The 20,566-nt window shown below is 46.7% G+C and overlaps 1 protein-coding gene across 1 annotated transcript in view; it reads left to right on the top strand.

The window, feature by feature from the left end:
- Nucleotides 1-2,346: 2,346 nt before the first annotated feature.
- Nucleotides 2,347-20,566, top strand: part of LOC119404030 (uncharacterized) — a 71,301-nt gene continuing 53,081 nt past the window's right edge. Inside the window, exons 1-2 of the mRNA XM_037670655.2 lie at nt 2,347-2,586; nt 20,051-20,092. Of these exons, the coding sequence (XP_037526583.1) occupies nt 2,541-2,586; nt 20,051-20,092 (88 nt within the window). The 5' untranslated portion in view covers nt 2,347-2,540. The remainder of the gene's footprint in view (nt 2,587-20,050; nt 20,093-20,566) is intronic.

The following is a 20,566-nucleotide window of genomic DNA, read 5'->3' as shown; positions in this document are numbered from 1 at the left end:
AAAAGCCTTGATAGCGGCCTTGGAGTCTGAATAAATTGTGTCATGCACACCGTCTGTCAACGCAAGAGCAATGGCAACCTGCTCTGCAACGCTGGAACTAGAAGTGCGGATGGTAGCGCAGCTGATCATTTTGCAATCACAGTCGACGACCACTGAGGAGAAGTCTTCTTCTTGAGTGTACGAAGCAGCATCTACAAAGCAGGCTCGATACTTCTCCAAGTGGGCACTGGGGAGCAAAGATTTACCCCTAGCTCGTCTACGTGCTTCGTTGTAGATTGGATGCATATTGCGCGGCATCCGGGGTATGGAAATCTTGGATCTTACGTCGTTGGGCAGCTTCACAGCGTCAGGACCGACAACCGCGGGGTTGCGTCCCAGCATGCCGAGTATGGCTCTAAGAGAGCGAAAATTTTTAAAGACTACGAAAGCTCACTGTAATGACACAGAACACGCGCTAACAGTTCACCAGCTTTCTTAACGTCCAGTCATCCTTAGGCGGCGCAATGGAACTTTCATGGTTCTTTGCATGTACGAACGTGCACGCCATTGTCCCAGGATCTTTCCCACTCAAAATGGCCGTCCATCTTGTAGGCGATATTCAGCTACTACAGCACATCTTCGATGAATAGGCAGTGGCACAGAATGTGTCTACTTGTCTCGTCAAAGCCGCAGAGGTTGCATTCCGAACCGCTGGTCTGAAATGACAAAAAAAGATCATTGTTTTTATGAGCAGTCTTAGTTTGTGCCTGATCCTTTTGCCCGCTTTCGAACCAACAAAGAAAAAAAGAGCACCGTGTCGATATTTTGTCGCACCTAATCCTTTTAATGTCTTCCACAGCGCCGTTTTCCCCACAAAAAATAAATAAAAATGCAGGACTAACTCTTCTCTGTTTTTATCAAGGAGATAACGGAGCAGCATAAAAGCTTTCATGCACATCACATTCACCGTGGGAATATGCGTAAACCAGCAAGTCGTAACAGCTCAAAGCAATAAGTAATCACGAGCAGTACTACGCCTTGGAAACAGCAGTGATCAGCACATGCAGAATGACGACATGCACACTGGGTGGTGTTCGCGTTTTTCGTCCTCTGTGCCGTGTGTGCCACCTTTTCTTTCTGATTCAAGGCCAATTAGTCCTCCAATTTGCTACACGTATTTTCCTTTTCGTTTTGCGAACAGTACGTTCCCGTTAAGGCAGCAGATAGAACGTTACAAAATGGTATCGTCGACTACAACGCCTGAACCTACAGGATCCATAAAAAAAGCACATTCCTTTCAATCGCAACTTTTGCCCGCACTGTGCTGTAAGTAGGGTATGGTTAGTGAATGCCTGCACGGTGGCACCTGAAATTTCTTTGTTCCTCGTGAGCAAGCTGAGTGACCGAATCTCTGCTGAGCCGCATGGTGCAGACCGACGACGATACGCGAAGCGGCTGCGAGGTCAGCAAAAAAAGGTCTAGCGTTTCATTTCTTTCTTTGCCGCCTGTGTCTGTTGCGCTTTGCGCTGCACGTAGCATTTCGCGAAGTAAGGTCGTCAATGTACTGTTCTCACAGAACGCTTCCTTCGTCAACTACGCGTTCATTGCAAGGACTTTCGAAGAGCGCTGCCCGCAGCTGTCAATAGTCAGAAGATAAAGGGAGGCCAAACCACCGTGCCCGATTCGCGGAGCGTGTGCAACGGCAATGCAAGACAACCATGCCCAAACCAACATAACCAAGGGAAGGACCCCGGCAATTACGAAAGCGCAGCGAAGAAGGTCTTGCAAATGGAGAGCTTCGCCATCGACCAAGCGAAGAAGCACAGTGGCGGACTCAGGCGCTGCCCGTGCATGCTAGCGGCCGAAGCTGCGGCGACGCGCGCACGATAAGCCGCAAAACACTCGAGCAGCCGCCACTCCACAAAGATCGGCTGATACGCGACTCCTATGCCAAGCGCCCGGTGACAGAAATCCAAGGGACCCTCTGGGCGTTCTTCTGTCTCGAAGGAGAGAACGGCGAACGACAGATCGCAAAAGTATCACACAATGAAACCGATTTAACTGTTTCCTAGGAGGCCCGTGTGCTTCGAGCAACTGTCTGGTCCCTCTCTCGCACTTCCACGTCTTCCTTCGCCCGAATGAAACATTCCTCCTTTCCCAAGTGTCCATAAGCCTTTATCTAAAATTTCTTCCATCAAAGCCATCCTTTCGGCCTTGTCGATTCTCTTCTAGAACCCTCCACGGCTCAACTCGCATCCGCGTGAGCCTCCTATCACCTCCAAGACCCTCCTCGATCCCTCAGCCTCCTCGGTGGAGAGAGGGCGAAGGCGGCATATAAGGTCCCGTTTTGGCGCCAGCGCAGACCATACGCGAACTGTTGTGGCATCGCCACCGTCGCGTCTCACCAACAATCTCTCATTCTCCTCGCGTAACCATCATTGGCTCAGCAAGAAGAGAACCACCGCCAGCTTTGGGTGTCATCAGGGGGGACTCATTCTTGTGGTGTTCGGAACTGACGGATGTGACCACCAGTGCTGGAGGCAACACCGTCGACATTCACCATGAAGCCCGTCATCGTGCTGCTCTGCGCAGCCGCTGCGCTAGCAGGTAGGATGTCCTCGGTGAAGGCCATCGCCCTAGCATGTGGGAAGCATCTAAAGACTGCCAAATCTAGAATGTTGATATTATTAGCAGCAGCTGAGTGTAACGTCTCATTAGCAGAACAGGTGCTTTCCATTAAACTTGAAGATCCTCTTTTACAGGACCGATCCGAAAACTAGCATCGACGATGCTGTCTGGTTATGTACTCTGCCCGCCTTCTAACGTGTCTGACTAAAAAAAGAAATTGTTAACTTTTAGTGACTTTTTTAATTAGCTTGCATATGGGTATTTGCATCACAGAAAATAGTGAGGAATTAGGCTGGAAAGAAATTAGTTTTCGTGAAATATAGCAGCATGCCCATTCTCAGAACATACTGCACTTTCGGCAATATGTGCAGAAATCCAAAAAAACTGTGTTGATCCAAAAGACTTCACCACTCATTTGTCGATGATGCGATAGACGTTAAGTTCGTGTGAAACTAAATGCCTCGTTTTCACTAATCTATCGCAGGTACACTCTGAAAGCATATCCGTGGTTTGGTTTTTAGTTTTGTCCTGCTTCCTATATTCAGCACGGACACTAGATTATTTAGACCAGCTAACTAGAGCAAACACCCCACAGTGAGGTGTAATTACGTACTCGCAGAGGAAGTGAAACTTATATGCCAGGTGTTCCCTCTGTACGCCTGAAATAACCCAGAAATGCCTGACATTTCGCCTTAGGCATAAAGTCACTTGTGCGTAGCTCATCGCTCTATTAGAAATATTTTGTGTGCTAATGATGCCCCTATCCTTGTATAAATTTTCTTTAGCTGAGAGCTTACTATTCAGTACTATTCTAGCAAGTTCTATTAACGTCAGCGTGTTGTTTATAAAAAGAAAACACAAACTAAAACACAGATATATTGTTCTCAACACTAAAAAATAATATGATATCTGGCTATAAAACACGGTTTTAATAAACGGCGTCGTTTCACTTCAGTCTATACAGTCCAAAGGCGAACCGTTAGCATGACGTAAACTTGGCATATTTCACTCGCTGTTCAGAGAACACCCTACGCTACATGGATGGCAATGTCTAAGTATTGTTAGCAGCACAAGAGAGCTGCAATGGCTGTAATTAAACAAGATTATCGCGGTTTCACAAAACCTGAACATCCGTTACTTAATTAAAGCTGTCATGCACTGCCGTTTCTAGAGTTCCAGCTACAGTTTGCGGCCTTGATCCAGTGTTATGGTGAATAACCCGACAGTTTTCCTCAGTACGAGCTGTTCCTCAGACCTGCGTAAGCGAGAGTCATATAAAGGAATTCTGATAATAAGTACTTTAGAAACAGCTTCTGTATAGGTTCTGTGAAAATATACTCGTTTGGCTGAGTATTTAACAACAGTGGCCAACGACGTTTCTTCATTGGAAACACTGAACCTGCAGAACAGCAACTCTCACTACATCCTCTGGGCTACTTCCATGAGCGATGCATTACAGGCGTCTCGTGTAAGCCGTACTTGTGGATACTGTATACTGGTGGGACGACCATGGCGAGCACGAATTCGCTTTTAATCTAGCGTCACCTTAAGCCCAGTGCACATATCACGACGTTCGAGTAAGGGGCGTACTGCACGTGTTGCGGCATTACCATAGCAAAGAACGTTTCATAGCATGTGTTGTTATAGCATGTGTTGTCATGTGTTGCACGCGTAGCATGTGTTGTCATAGCATGTGTTGAACAAGAAGAGGAAGTAACAAAGCACGACAAAAAAATGCAAGTCGAAAACACCCATTACGCTGTTCAATATACTCGATAAAAAGTAAAATACAAGCACTGAGCAGGCCACATTCAATGGCTGCGCACTTTGGACACTAGTTAGTAGAAGTATGCGAGTGTCATTGCAAACAGTGGAGACGGCATCCAAGTTCACGCATTTGCCATCGCCAGAAATTGGCGCTTATTTTGTTTGTTTCTCTAACATGGCACAAAATGATCTGTAACACGCTTACCATTGAACGGCATCATGCATGACGACGCCTTCACGAGGCGATTGGTCAGGAGAACAGAGTGAAGAGCTTCCTATTTGTAGCAGGATAAGGGCTTACGTCGACCTTTGGAGCACCATGTCACGTTCCAAGGCCAGTCCGTTTCAACGCACGTCATCTTAAAGCCTCTATCTCAAATACTCGATAATGAATACAATTTGTTCTTAACTTTACATAAGCAGTTTTATTCATGCGTGTTGACCACAGACCGAGAAATGAAGTTAATTGACGTGAATGGTCCTCGGCGCCGTTCATGGTCAACGTCTTACAACGCTATGCACTCGATTTCAATCGAAGTCGCCGTTTCCAGGGCTAATACTGCGTGGGTTCGCGTTACGCCCTCATTCAGTGGCGTCTGTTTAGAACGAATAATTGTCTAATAAATAAATTACCTACTGTACAGGACACATATTTGGGTTATTCATGAACAACGGACCACAAACTAGGAGACACTGACGAGTCGATTAGCAACCATGGGCACGTTTGAGCGGTGTTGCGGGTGTTGTGCGACCTACTCGCAACTGCAGAATATTCTTCGTGTGCTGGCAACACTGTTCAAATAAACAAAGATTTGCCACGATATCCAGGGTCACAGCGGCACTTAGCGCTGTACTAACTTTTCTGCATTGCAGCAGGGTCTGCATTGCGTTGTCGAATCGCGATGTTTCGTAAAAGGCGAAAGGGTGTTCGCTAGCGATCACCCTTTTTAAAATCTCGAAGGAATTAGTGAGCAAGCGGCGTAAATAGTTGCTACGTATTAGAAGAACAGATACTTGGGCAAGTTTGTAAGGTTCGATGACGGTACTCTGAAGCGCAAAAGAACAAAACACACACACACAAAAAAAAGAAGGACCAGACAGGACGAGCGCCCTCTGTGCGTAGCCTCTTCGGGCAGTTGCATCAGATTCTTTTTTACATGACAGTGTTTGATGCCGGAGTCTACCAAAACCTCAGTGACATCAGTTCTTTCAAGGAAAACGACGTCAGTAAAATCGAATGCGAACAGGTCAGAACAGAAAATCAGAACATTTGTGGCGTTGCTCTCCACCTACAAATCTAACCCACAAGTTTCCGATACGCGAAGACAGGTGCCGAGCTCTCTAACCGCTGCGCCATGAACGCATAGTGGCAGGCCATAGAAACTTTCTTAGGGCCTACTTCCTCTGTATGGCTGCACAAGCACAAGCGCAGAAAAGGAGCAGGGAAGGGTGGGGTGGGGACAACCGTTTTACCTAGTCATCTGAGGGCGGCGCCATGTCAACCACTACATTTCCTATCCCGCCATTCTTTAAAATACAGGGTAATGACCACGCAGGTTTTTTGGCGATTTTGGCGGCCTGTTGCATTCCAGGAACTTTTTACTTGCCACATTTACCCCCGGGAAAACTGGAGACCAAAGGCAGTCCACTTCGAGAAGCACGTCCTCGCTTCATTTGTCGTGTTGCATTCATTACGAAGCTGTTTTCTTTGGAGCTCGGCTATCAGGAAAAAGAGAGGCGGAGGGGGGGAGGGGGCTGAGGGGCGGCTGTGGTGAAACTGGCTCCACCTAATGGACAACCCTGCGCACGCCTATGGCTCTTGCTAGGGTGGTGGCGCCATCTAAGAGCTGTGAAGCCAAGTACCGCATATCATGACACGAGGGCCGACAATGAGCGCTTCAGTAATCTCAGCGCAGAAGAGGCTCTAACGCGTGGAGTATTTCTGCTTTAGTGACCGCACCATCTCCACACGTGGCTTTTCCATTGCGCTGGACTAGCCCATGGCGCCATTGTGGCGACCCGTAACCTACAGAGTGCAGCTTCAACAAGTATAGGCAGTGCTTACATGCCGCCAACTGCTTCGTTTGCGACGGAACCAAATAAAAATAATAGTCCTTCCTCTATGGGGAAAATGGGGGTTAGGCGAAGCTTCGCGCGTGCATGCCTGACCTACTATTTTTCTTTCTTTCTATCGCATTGCGCAACGCTCACTCTTAACATTCTCCTCCCTTCATGCCGCGAATCGGACCTTCACCCACGTGCTTTGCAGCGCGATAGTTCTGTTGCGATAGGCAACGACGATCATGTGTGAAACAATGAAATGCAACAGTGAAAAGCAACAAGGAAATGTGGCAGCGTGAAAGGAACAGTGACTCCGATAAAGGATCACACTTCCGTATCAGAAACGGCTGATCGCCGAGTAAGCCCACAGTGGAGAGAGCGTCAGTCAGCGGAAACAGCGCATGTGACCGGCGCACATTCGAGGGCCTATTTGTGTTACACCCGCATTTCCGTACACTCGCCGGCGCCGGATTTTTCGCGAGTTATCATTCAAATCTATAACTCATAGAAGCTTCGTTTAAAGTGCTGCGGGCATTTATTAATGTATTAATCTAACTGTTGGGGTGTAACGTCCCCAAACCACGATTTGATTATGAGAGACGCCGTAGTGGAGGGCTCCGGAAATTTTTACCTTCTGTTTTTCTTTAACGTGCACCTAATTCTAAGTACACCGGCCTCAAGTATATTCGCCTCCATCGAAAACGCCGCCGCCAAGGCCGGGATTCGATCCCGCTTCCTGATGGGCGTTTATGATGATGATGATTTCCTTTATGCATGGCTCACACCCACTCTTGGGGATTGGCCAAGAAACGATTAATTTTAGGTAGAAGTGGCCACATATGATATCTATGACTAATGAATTATAGAGTAGTTAGAAAAAATGCATAATGCTAATTTAAAATTCGGAGTTAAAACCGCCCTGATTCAATTAAGAATTTTTGTACAGCGGAACAGACATCCCGATGACAATGACCTAATGAGGAGGCTCCCAAGGATAGAATATTAGATGTAATGAAATCCAATCTAATTCGATTAAACGCTGCTTTGAGAATGTTTTTCCTTAGTAAATTGAAACGGTTACATGATAAGAAATTATTCTTCGTTCTTCATACATATTCATCATCATGTCGTGTTCTTCTTCGTCATCGGTTGTGGGGACTCGGGTGGACTGTGGACTGTGTCTTGGCGTGTGGTCGCTTCGCCGTGTCTCCGGGGACTAATAAAGGTAGCATTAACTGTTGCGTCGCAAAAGGCGACGACTGCGACGCGTGAATCTTGAGAGAATAGGGAGATTTAGTGCAGTGTATGCAAACATAACGGTCGTCGCATACGTCCACTATTTCCATCACTTAACGGGGGCACGCAAGAGGATAGCGTACGACGCATGCACAGTGGCGACAAACGCTAACGCGAAGCTTTGCGTTCGCTATTCTAAAACCCCCTAATGAACGCTTTGGTCCAGTGAGAGGCACTCCAGCGAAACCAGAAGGTCATCACACGTTCACGGCGCACATCACGATATCTGCCTTTAGCACTAGTAAAGCTGAGCATGGCGCAATTCAACTTGCTACCAAAGACGACGAAGCTGAACCGAGATGTTTTTACCTTTGCCGAACTCGCCAGTTGGATCCATGCCGCGTGCCCAGCAAGACCAGCGTCGACGCGTAAACCACGGATCTTTCGCTGCAGCGGAGCAGGGTGTTATGTGAATTACATTAGCAACCGCAAAGAGGTTGTAACGACGCGACCGTCGCGTTAAGCGTGCCTCGTAGAAGAAGGGGAAGAAGCAGCGTGGCGCGCAGGGTCTATAGAACGCTCGACCTGGAGCAACGACGGCACGGCATAGTTGGCCGCCGTTACGTCGCCCTTCCCTACAGGGTTAATTATGGTCCTGATCCTAAGTCGTGGGGAAGGCAATATGCCACAGGAATGGGCGCATCCACGTTAAACGGTGCAATGGCGGCTAAAAATTTAGACCGCGTGTTTCTACTAACAAGACATGCTCAAATTTTGCAGCTATAAAAAATGCTCAAACTGCTTAGTTACGGGAAAAAATATTTGCACACATGCACAAGTATCTTTCCGTTGAACCGGCATAATTGCACAAAAACGGGTGTTTATGTGAGCGTGTTCAATGTCAGCCTCGTTCGCTCAGAAATTCAGTAACTAGAAACGCATACCAACCGTTGCGGATAGAAAAGAACAAATATCATTTTGAAAATAAGGACAACTTCCTAATAACTACAACTTGCTGTAGAGTCTAAACAACAGTTGCATTTGCAAGATGTCCAATCCTTGCCTCGCTTTTTAATGAATACGTCCGCACCTACGCTAAATAGACGCTAGACGTACTCCTCTTGTCAACGCCTGGCGGGCCGGCAGCAGTCCGCCGCTGCGACAAAAGAACGTCGGGTCGCGCTTTGGGAAAGTGGCGCCTATGAGACGGAGTTTTGTGTAGAACTCCCGGTATGGTTGGAATAAAAACGTGACACCTTACGTTACTGAAAAATGTTAACGTAAGTACGCTACTCGTTAGGCTTCCGAAATAACAATGAGCACGTCACTGAGTTGCCGACAAGAGTAACGCGTCTTTATGACATCTTCGTGACAATATTTTATGACGAACATAAATGACAGGTTGCAACATGAAAATCGAACATGCATGCCATGAACGGCATGATTTACATGCCACGCTCTTGGTGCTCTCGCGGCAGTTTCGTTGAAAGGATACGTATGAAAATCGGTGTCGTGCGACGTGAGTGTATGGCGAGCATACATGAGAGGTCGTAATGTGCAAATAATGACATGCATGTCATGTACGGCATGATTCATATGACACGGCCTTGGGGCGCTCGCGGCCGTTTCATGAAGTGGATATATACCGAAATTGGTATGGCGTGACGAGAACGTATGAAGAACAGAAATAGCAGCTCGTAACATGAAACTCATGAAATGCATGACACGTACGGCATGATTTGGATGCCACGCTGACGGTGCGCTTGCGGCCGTTTCGCTCGCTTGATTTATACCAAAATTCGTACGGCGCGACATCATTGAGTGATGAACATAAATGACAGGTCGTTACATGAAAACCATGAAATGCATGTCCTGCACGCCATGATTTACACGCCACGAATATGTCGCGCTCGCGGCCGTTTGGCTAACTTGATTTATATCAAGATTGGCAAGGCGTGACAGGAGCCTATGACGAATATAAATAGCAGGTCGTATCTTGACAATTGTGAAATGCATCTCATGTTGGGCATGATTTACGTGCCACGCTCACGGTGAGCTTGCACTCGTTTGGCTAGTTTGTTATATATCCAAAGTGGCATGGCATGACAGGAGTGTGTGATGAACATTAATGACTGGTGGCAACATTAAATAATGAATTGCATCTCATGTACGGCATGATTTATATGCCCCGCTCATAGTGCGGTCACGGCTGTTTCCCTAGCTTGACCTATACGAAAATCGGTATGGCGTGATATGACTGTATAACGAGCATAAATTACAGGTAGTAACGTGAAAATCATAAAATGCATATTATGTACGGCATGATATACATGGCACAGTGTTGGGGCGCTCGCGGCCGCTTCAATAAATTGATATGTACCAAAATTGGGATGGCATGCCATGAATGCGTGACGAACATAAATGACAGGTGGTAACATGAAAATCATGATATGCATATCATGTACGGCATGATTTTTATAAAAGTCCTGGCGCGCTTGCGGGCGTTTCATTCACTGCATATATACCAAAACTGGTATGGTGTGACACGAGTGCGTCTCGAACATAAATGACAGGTCATTTTTTCTATATACCAGAATATACGTTACATCAGCATGGTATATAGTAGATTGTACATGCATGCATGCATGGCAAACATGTGACAGGGACCGATATGTCATGACATGGATGTCTTGATTTGCCTCAATGCCAAACAATGCGGTGTATGTAGCCCCTCACTGTATGGCTGCTTCGTATTACATCGATTCCCACTGTGCGAGGGATCTGCTGGATTAAAGGGCATATTCCGTTGAATGCGATGTCAGGAGACATCAGGCTGACTTTTATGTAACCATTAGGCGATTGTATGGTTGCTTAGTGATGCCATTTTCGTAACTCGAAATTGCTAAGGCTATTTGCCGGTAGCAGAGAAACTTTATCGGCGTGACTTGACCTATTAGCCTACATGTTCCATTTGTCCGTTACTGATTAGAAGCGATAATTTAACAACGAATTTAGTTAATTTGTTTGCTCACACACACCGATGACACGAAGTGGAAGCTGATCGCAAATGGTCGAAAGGAGTCAGTCATTCGCTGCTGTATTCTTCTGTCGCCCAACACGGTAAGGTAAGGTAGACGCAAGGCTTGTTTATTAATTGCCTGTAAAGGGAGAGTACGTCTGCTTATTTTACTAAGGCACGCTGCCGGGCTAGCTGGCTGGGAATCATAATTCAAATGGCGTAGCCCACCACGACAGGGACAGAGAAGAAGAAGGACGCACACACACTTATTAGTTACTCAGGACGCGATGTGTCTGTGCGTCCTTCTCTGTCCCTGTCGTGGTGCGCTACACCATATGAATTATGCTCATTTTAGTTGGCGAAGCGAGCCGTCGTGGAAGGCACCAATAGCGAGTCACCTATCGTGGCGACAGCCGGTGTAAGCATCAGCTGCTGCGAGTCGTTTGTCGGCCGCCAGTGGCAAGCGTTCGCACGCGACCTCCGCGAATCGCCAGTGAGAATGAACTCTTATATTGGACACCCGCTGGTAAATTCCGATTTGTTTCTCCGATGATCCGTCTCGCTGGGATTACCCATTACAGTGTGGCAATTATAGCACACCTAAAAGCCGTTCACGGTGTCGCATGCAATCAGTAGGACGGAGAAAGTTACTCAGTGACGCCCAGCCATTGGTCACCGTCCTCCGGGCGTTGACCTTCCCAGGCGCTTTCTCCCTGGAGCTGCTGCGCAGCCTTGTTATCAGCAGCTGTTTGTGACGGCATCGTGTTTCAAAACAGTCGCGAAGCCTTTGAGCCTGACTTTGAAGCCATCGTCTCATTTTCACTCGGCCGCACTCACATTTCGCTGACGCAGAGAAGCGGAAAGCAGCCACAAGTTTTGATCTTATCTGTCCTTCAGATTTGCGTAGCACCTCGGCTGCTGCCGATTAACCACTCCTATTAGGAAAATTCCACTAAGGCTCTCCAAGGCGTTTCAAAAATTTCTCATTCTAGCAAGAACAGGAAACGCTCAACGAGAATGCTGAAAAGTATAAAATAGATGCAGGTCGGTGCAAATTTTCCATTACGCGTGCGAAGATTCAAACGAATGTGGCACCTTCTTTGTGCGTTGTGATTGGGCCTCCGGTGGCGGCGCTCATTGCCATGGAGCATCCCGTATAAGCTCAGACAGATGAACTGTCGTAAGACGACTCGAAGACTTCAATTCCTCGGAGTGATGCCTGAAAGCAAACGTAAACGCCAGGAGGAACGAGACATCATTCACGTGCTTTGTTTTAAAGGTGGTTTACATGGACGTCACATGTCTGCATGAGTCGGCGCAGTGTCAATGCCTGAGGGGGGCGCGGGGGGGGGGCAGCATCCCCCCTCCCCAATATAACTTCCGCCTGCCCTCCCTTTGCCCCCAAGAGCAAACATTTTCAAAACACAGCGCCTAAGTTTCCAGCCTCCTTGCCCCTCTGAAGGAACTCATTTGTGCCCCCCCCCCCTCCCCAGTAAACAAAGTCTGGCGCCGCCCCTGGAGTCCGGTGTGGACAGCCCATCGCTGGGCTGTCCTCAACAGCTTCTACTTGAGATTGTGATGAGCTCTAGAAACAAACAAAGCGCGAGTGCCGCTGCACGCTTTTCATTGGCTCAGCTTGTGGTCACGTGGATAGGTCCTCAAGTCACGTGGAGTAGTGGCAGCGAAAAGCGTGCGTCACCTAATCTCCCCATCTGATCACCTACTCGCACGGCCGCCCGTGCAACCACATCCGCGCCAGCGTTTCGCGTATCGGTGCTGCGCTTGCGCAAGGCTCTTATCTATCGCTCTTGCGCGTGCGACAGCGCTTCTTGCTCTTGAGCACAGAATCCGTACATGCATGGTCTTCGTTTGACTCGCAAACGACACTTGATTGCATAAGATTCCAAATCTATTCTACAAGCACGAAAGCTTGCTGTTGTAATCGAGGCGGCCGCGTGAAAGTCTCGGTGCGCCGAGCAGCGATAACAGAACTGCTCGCTGGTGTCCAATGTGCTTACTGCGCAACCAAGTTGAAAGACGACACTTCTCGATGCGGAGACATGAGGCTTGGTCAGGTTGTCCACAAGACAGCTCTTCCCGCGTCCCTCTCCTTATCATTGCAATGCAGTTACGTGAAAATAAGCATTGTTGTCACTGTCATGTGGGCGCTGAGATGATCATTGTCTGTTGGCTGCATCAGGATGTGTTTAACGGAGAAACGAGCTCCTTTAACAGAGACTCCTTTCCTTTCGTTAAGTTGGTGGCTCTTCTTTTAAGGTCCTCGATTACAAAATAAAAGTGAGATAACTTCTTGATACTAGCCACGTAACACAAACTAATGTAAGGACGCCTAATCTTTAATAAAAATGTCCATGTGAGCTCTCTAGAACCGCTATGACGACGTCCTTTTCTCAAAATAATGATTACCTCGTAAAACCCTTTAACTGGTGAGTACCTGGAGAGTAACACCAAGAGTGCATATACTTTATCTTGTCCTGCTTTTCACACTTACCTTGCATAGGGATGAAAACTTATGGGGCGCAGTGAAAACCACTTTCACACCAACCCGTCAACATGTCTTCTCCAGACGATGGGAAACATCACGGAAGTACGGTATCAGAGCTGTGCTGCGACACCTGGCACTCTATCTCTATGGGCACTCTGTGCGGCTCAAGCCCCATGGCGGCTCGCGGTAAAGAGCCTGCCACCGGTACGGTCTGGGTATCCTGCCTGTTGAAGCCGGTAAACCAAAGCCTGAAAGATTTCTACCAAGTGACGGCATTCCTGAGGCACCTATTTGCCATACCCCTCTCTGCACGCTTCGAGTGGTTCGAAGAAACGGTTTACTAGCGCGAGGCTTACACTTCCAACACGTGCGTGAACTAGAGGAAATTAGCCGCAAGCCCAGAAACTGAAAGTTCCTTCGTCCGCTATCTCATTCGTCAGAGTGAGGAAACTCAGGCATAACGTCAAGGCCTCCAGCACGTATGCAGCATTATTTGAAACGTGAGAAGTAACTCCTGGCATGATCACCCACGCGCTCTATCCGAACTTACGAGATATCTATCATGTTGTGCCAGCAATAGGTATCTCTTACGTATATCTTTCATAGATTCCGGGAAAGCATGTGATTCAGTCGAAACATCTGCAGTTATGCAGGCATTACGGTATCAAGACATATTATGTAGGGTGCTTTTTAGACGATAAGACAAAACAACGTTAACGTATTCCAAAGTAGATATGACAAAAGTTTCCTACGCTAATATCTTTGTGCTTCGGGGTGGTAGTCTTAGGCGCCTGTTAAAAAAAAACGCATTGTGGGAATGTGAAGCAGTCAGCGAAGCAGCATCGTATGCCCAATTTTTGGCTTCGAGCGAAGCGTTACGAGGTGGATCGACGTCTTAGTGTAAATTTAATAGTTGTACGAATATCGTGGGCTTGCAAGGCATGTCGACTGCATTGGCGCGTAAACGGTAGCTCATGGTCCGACGTAATGCCGACACTGACGTTGAAACAGAGATGGCAATTTCATCGCAACGAAGTGCACACTACGGTGATGTGCTACGCATGATGTACGTATCATACGTAGAGGTCGTCGGAGCATTTGAGCAACACTTGATTACGGCTTGTGCGGTCAGTGCTTATTACACTGTTATAAAAGCGGATAGCCAGCACTGAAAGCACAACTGGCACTGTCCCGATATGTATGGGGTCTCTATCCTAAGCAGTTTGAACGTGGCTCTGTGAAAGTATAGTTGACTGTCATGCAGAATGCCTAGGTTCGATTCCGGCTCGAGCCGTGATCTTTATTCTTCGCTTGCATCAAGACTTTCTGTTAATTGACAACGCTGGCACCATATGTTCGGCGACACGAGCTCCCTAACCTTTCACGTAAAGATTTTCAGTCTGTTCTTGATGTCCCTGGCTTGATATAGACTGTGAACCACTGTGGCACATAACCGTATACCAAGGACAGTGTTATGCGGGTATGTGCCACATGTGACTAGTAGAAATGGTTTCATGACAGGCAGTCGCGTTATCCGTGTCATGACCCGTGAATCGTGTCCATCATGCACTCTTGTCCTCCTGTGGCAAATTTGGTGTATACCAAGTTAAGGAGACGACCACGAGAGCGTACAGACATAGATAGATAGATAGATAGATAGATAGATAGATAGATAGATAGATAGATAGATAGATAGATAGATAGATAGATAGATAGATAGATAGATAGATAGATAGATAGATAGATAGATAGATAGATAGATAGATAGATAGATAGATAGATAGATAGATAGATAGATAGATAGATAGATAGATAGATAGATAGATAGATAGATAGATAGATAGTACTTCTTCCTTTCCAAGATGTTTGGTTATGTGTTTTAATATAACCTGCTCCAAAAGTTTAGAGACTGTGCATGTTAGTGAGATTGGTCCATAGTAAGAGGGGTCGGTTTTAATTCCTGGTTTATGAATTGATGTTAGTTTAGCTGTTTTCCAGTCTTTAGGGCGACTTCCTGAGGACCGTGATTTAATGAATATTATTAACAAGTACTTCATCATCCACCCAGCTTATCTGCGAAGGAATGCATTTGATATACCATCAAGTCTCGATGGTTTCTTTGAGTATAAATTCAGCAGGAGGTACGCCTGCTTTCGTTATTGAAAGCGGCTTAGAGGGGCCTGTTTGTGACATTGTGACGCCATCCTCCGTGCGTGAAGACTGATCATAAGTAGTCGTTAAGCAAGTTAACAGTGCTTCAGTTACATTCGTTTATGCTTCCATCGTCGTTGCGATTTTTTGGACTGATGTAGTTCCAGTCTTCCGGAACTTCGTTGTGGCTGATTTCAAAACGTTTTTCGATGCAATAGTAAAGTAAAACTGTTTAGCTTTCTTAATTTTTGATTTCATGCATTGTATTACAGCGCTGAGATTGTGATGCGTGAAATTTAATGCGTTAGTTTTTCAGCAGTTTTCTAATCCCCTAGACGTTTGTCGTGTATAACTTCATGCGTTATCTATTAATTACGCTTACCAAGTTTCTTCTTTCTAAATGGTGCGTAATTATTTATACACTGAGATATAATTGCTCTTAACGCGAGCCACAATGCATTGATGTCCGTGCTGCTGTTATGAGAATGTTTCCACAGACTATTCATGCTGATCAATTAGGTAGTCAAGCATACTAGTGTCGTTAGCTTTAAAGTAGTCAGGGTAAGCGACTATTTACTGACGAGCAACAGTGTCATGAAGGGTGTGAAATGCGATATTGTGATTAGAAATACCATCTAGTAAACATAACGTGGTCTCTTCGCTTATGAAGTGAAGGTTCAGGAATGTTAAATCCAATATGGAACAGCTGGGTACACGTGAAGGTTCAGTTACTACTTGTGTAAGGTTGAGCGATAACATAAAGTCAAGTAACACATCCGCACAGGGTGAACGACGCTGCGTTGTCTGCCAGTTCACTTCGGGAGCGTTAAATCTCCTGCGATTATTAACCTGGATGACGATGCATGTTGCTCCGTGTACTCATGCAACCTGTGCGTGGTGTCGAGGTCGGACGAGGGGCAGCGAGATACGCAGCCTACGACTACAGCGCGCGATTCATAACTCAGCCAACAAAAGATAGCCTCAACGCCCGCAACATCATGTAACACTAAAAACGGAATACCTTTTTAAACTAGAATGGCCGCACCTCCGCCTCGTGCCGACCGGTCTTTCCGGTTGACAACATATACTTGAGAGCGGCTATCTAATGATCTTTAATATCTGCCGTTATCCAAGTTTCCGTTGGTGTTATAAAATCTGGTTCAAACGTAAGAAGCCGGGCTTATGAGTATTTTTTTTTTCAAAATATTACGGGCATTTCTGTTCAAAGAGGAGAAGTGGCATATCAAGTGGGACATGTAGGATAAAATGACCAGAGGGATATCTCCCTGTATCAGACGTGCGTCGGATATAGCAAGAGTAACAGTTTGGGCGAGTTAGTGTCTTATCACGGTCTGGGTGTTATCTTTTTTTTTTGTTTTTCCCCCTTGTTTGACAGTCACGTGTGTCACATGGTTCGCTGAATGTCATCGGAATACGGTAAAAATAAAAACAGTCGGAAGTTAGCGCTCATGCTGTCGTCTTTTCCTCCCTTCTGCCCCTACCTCTTTTTTTGTTACTAGGTTTGAGTTGCGCTAATTTCACAGAATGTGACGGATATAGCGATGTTTATGATCTACCGATAAACGCTATTACTGCGGAGTAGAATCGCCCCTACTAAGACGAGAGCGTTGTCTCCAAGCTGGACGGCGCTCAGACTGTGCACGCGCCAGCAAACACTCCAAAAGTATCAGCACGTGGCCGATTGTCGGCGGAAAGTGTTCACTGACGAGAAGGACCGGGCGACCCCGAAGCAACGATAATCTCTGGTGCTAAAGGTCACCCAGGACGGCAGTCAACAGCAAACAACAAAAGATGCCCACGGGCGAAAGTACGTGGTAAACAGTCGCTTATCGATGACGCCAGTTAGCGCTGTGCTGGGGCGAAATCTTGAGGGCGTCTTGTCCACTCGGTCAAGCTGCAAGCTTTAAGGTTCGGATGAACTTTGAAAGATACATTTTCCAGTTCGTAAACGAAGGTGTTGTGTTACAGCGGAGAACGAACGACAGGACACGTAGCAGGATGGGGCTTTCGGCTCGTCGGTAACCAATGATGCGAGAGTCGTCAAAACACGGGCTCCGGTCGTTTGTACACTCTCGCTCGCGTTGGCCTCTTCTTCGCGCTTTACCCTTAAAGGGACCCGCACACAAATTTTACCCGCTGATTCTTACATTGCAACGCGTTAATCTTATCGTGCTAAGATGAATGCAAAAAGAAGTTTGGAGATAGACGTACGCAAACAAAAGTTACTGAACTTACAAATTTAAATAAAAGCAGACGACAGAAAAAAAAACAAAAGAGAGCGCATGACCCTTCGTGTAAACCTGGTTCCCATCAAAGTGCGGCTTGCATTTTGCCGTACCGGAACCTTGCATCACATTGTGGCCTTCCTTCCGCCAGCGGCCGCCTAACTTTTTCGCGGCTTCGGTGCCGCACAAGTAGGCGGACGACTCTATGTTGACAAATGAGAGTTCAGAACCGGTCATACTCCGACCGGACCGACCTTGAACGCGAGCGCCTACGAAAACGCAACGCGCTATGCGTCGTTCGGCACGGGGATACGCCGCCAGAAGTTCCAGAATCGCCACCGAGACCGACGCCACACCGACGACTGTCATGCAGAAAGAGCGCCGTCTGAGGAAGATCTCGTAGATGGCGACGAGGCAAATTTTAAGTCGATCATCCGCACTGGCAGAAGTCCCTCGTTTTCGCTACTGTTTGCGCATGCCGGTTACCGCGCACCTATATCGAACAATGAGGGACGTGCACACGCTCATGTCGACTTAACAAAATAACGCTGGCAGGTGAAAACTATAACGACACCAGCAGTTGACGATACAAGGAAACTCGATGGTTTGCCATAGATGACTGAATGGTTTTGCCCTGATGAAGAAATGCAAACTACGGTGCAGTGATGAGGGCTCCGCTTTGCGTAGACCGTTCGAGAGCGCCACCTGTGTCAGTAGCGCAAAAATTGAAATTGTGATCGATAAATTGAAGTCGTTTTCGCAGCTCTAAAAGTATTAAACACATGACAAATTTTAGGTTCCTCCCACTGAGTGCCTCGCAAGTGAGCCCAATATATTCTTTATTTCCAACCAATCAAAACGCCCAGCATATGCCTCAATACCAGCAGGAGAAATTTTGGTGTACCGCGCTGCAGTCTGCGCGGAAACCCACATATTGGGCAAATTAATAAGCCCTCGCTCTCGCCACTTTCACTGGTGCCACAGCAGTCACCCATAGCACGCAAACGGCCAATAAAAACAACATTTGTAATCTGAGGTGCAGGGACCCCTTAAAGCAGTACTGACACAAATTTTAAATATTTTCGAATTGTTGCTCTAAGTAAAGGCACTGGTGTCGAGGATCCCGAAAAATGTATCGTGGTGCCTTGGAGCGCATTGAGTATACTTTTAATACCGCTATGGTAAAGAAAAAGACACCTTCGGTTTCAATATCGAGGGGGCGGTTTCGCAGTGACGTGTAAACACAGTATGACGTCACGCTGAGTCAGCGACTCGCGTAGTACTAGCAGCAGTTCTGTCATATATGCCTTCTGTCGCACGTGGTGCACGTAAACAACGACGAGTAAATTGTCATACAGCGACGCCGACAGCGATTTCTGCGATTTAGGCTGCATACAGAGCGCAGAGTTCGCAAACCCACTGAACTGTGCTGACTCGTCGTGATATGTCCATTGCCAAGGGCTTGGCTTGGGCGACGAAAACATTAAACTCAGAGTGATATATTTTGATACGTGTGGTTGGTAGCGGTGTGTGTAGTGTGTTAAGAGTGCATATCAAGGAAATGATGCATGTTCCTTTTGAGATGTCTCAAAATCGTGGCAGTGCTCCTTTGAGCATGAGAGACAGGCCGGACGCTGCTATACCCGAGGCTCTAACCCAGTGGTTACGATGCTCGGCTCTTACCTGAAAGACGCAGCTGTGATTCTGGCATTGGCGGTTGCACTTTGATGAAGGCTAGATGTTCGACGCCCGTGTAATGTGCCACGTAAAGACACGTTAATTAAACCCTGGTTGTCAAAATTATCCGGAGCCTTCCACTACGGCGTTTCTCATAGCCCGAGTCCCTTTGGGACGTGAAACCCCGTACGCCAACTAACCAGAACATTGGTTTTCAAAGGTACTGTGGGTTCGGAAAAGACTAGGCATCGTGTTAAATGCGCATGCGTGCACGAGAGCCTGTAAAAACAGCAGTGTGGATGACAGGGCTGGTGTGTGAGTGTGTGTGTGTGAGGGGGGGGGGGGGGGGGGGGGCTACAAGGAATATTGCTTGTATTTCGTCTTTGTAGCTCTTACGTTGAAAGACAACTTTTACTAATACGAATGTACACCCCTCGATGCTCAGTGAGCTTTAATAGGTCTTACAGAACTCTTGCTAGGCTCCTTATGAGTCTAAACGACGTGCCAAGTTCGCTTAGCAATACACGTTATTTCCATCTGTATTGCGTCATATCTGCATACGAAATAGGTGGGTCCTGTGTACTCGTTGCACTGAATGCGCAAACCGACAAATGCGATATTGTTTTTTCTAGTGGAAAAACTTTTTTTTTTTTTGCATATAGCAGTTTTAGGCACACCACTTTCAGTGGGACCTCATTTTCCTTACAAATGTGATGTTCTGTACGCTGTGCTGTATATGAATGCATCTTGAGTAAACCCGTGGTTTCATTTTATTTTCAGGTCCTGTAGAGCGCAGCAAAACCTGCTCAAGGCATTGCACTGGTAAGAATTATGTGCTTGGCTTCACAACGTTTGTGCGCGAAGGTCATTAATACGAATTCTCTGAAGCACTGTGCTACAATATTTAGCGTATTCGAAAGCATTATCTCTATTTACTAACAAAACTAAGTCCATGACATGATATGAAATGAGTGCAACAATGTCTCCGGGTTTTGTTGCAGATTTTGATAATTTGAAGATTACCACAATAAGGACTCTCATATTCCTTGTTTTTGAACCCTTGTCTGTGATAGTGCAAACAAAATTAGTCTTACCACTAAAGAAATTTGGCTATGATAACGATACTGCATAATGCGTAATTTGAATGTTTAATTGCCTGTATACGAGGCAAACAATTTGAGAGAAACACGCGGGCACACATGTCTGTCTCGGCCATGACATTCCGCTTCGCGCACATCATTTCGCGGCGGGGGCAGACTTGTAGCGTTTGCACCGCTCATTATTCAGAAATAACAG

The sequence above is a fragment of the Rhipicephalus sanguineus genome, chromosome 9 (genome assembly GCF_013339695.2).
Source record: "Rhipicephalus sanguineus isolate Rsan-2018 chromosome 9, BIME_Rsan_1.4, whole genome shotgun sequence".
NCBI lineage: Eukaryota > Metazoa > Arthropoda > Arachnida > Ixodida > Ixodidae > Rhipicephalus > Rhipicephalus sanguineus.
This window is presented reverse-complemented; position numbering and strand designations above follow the sequence as displayed.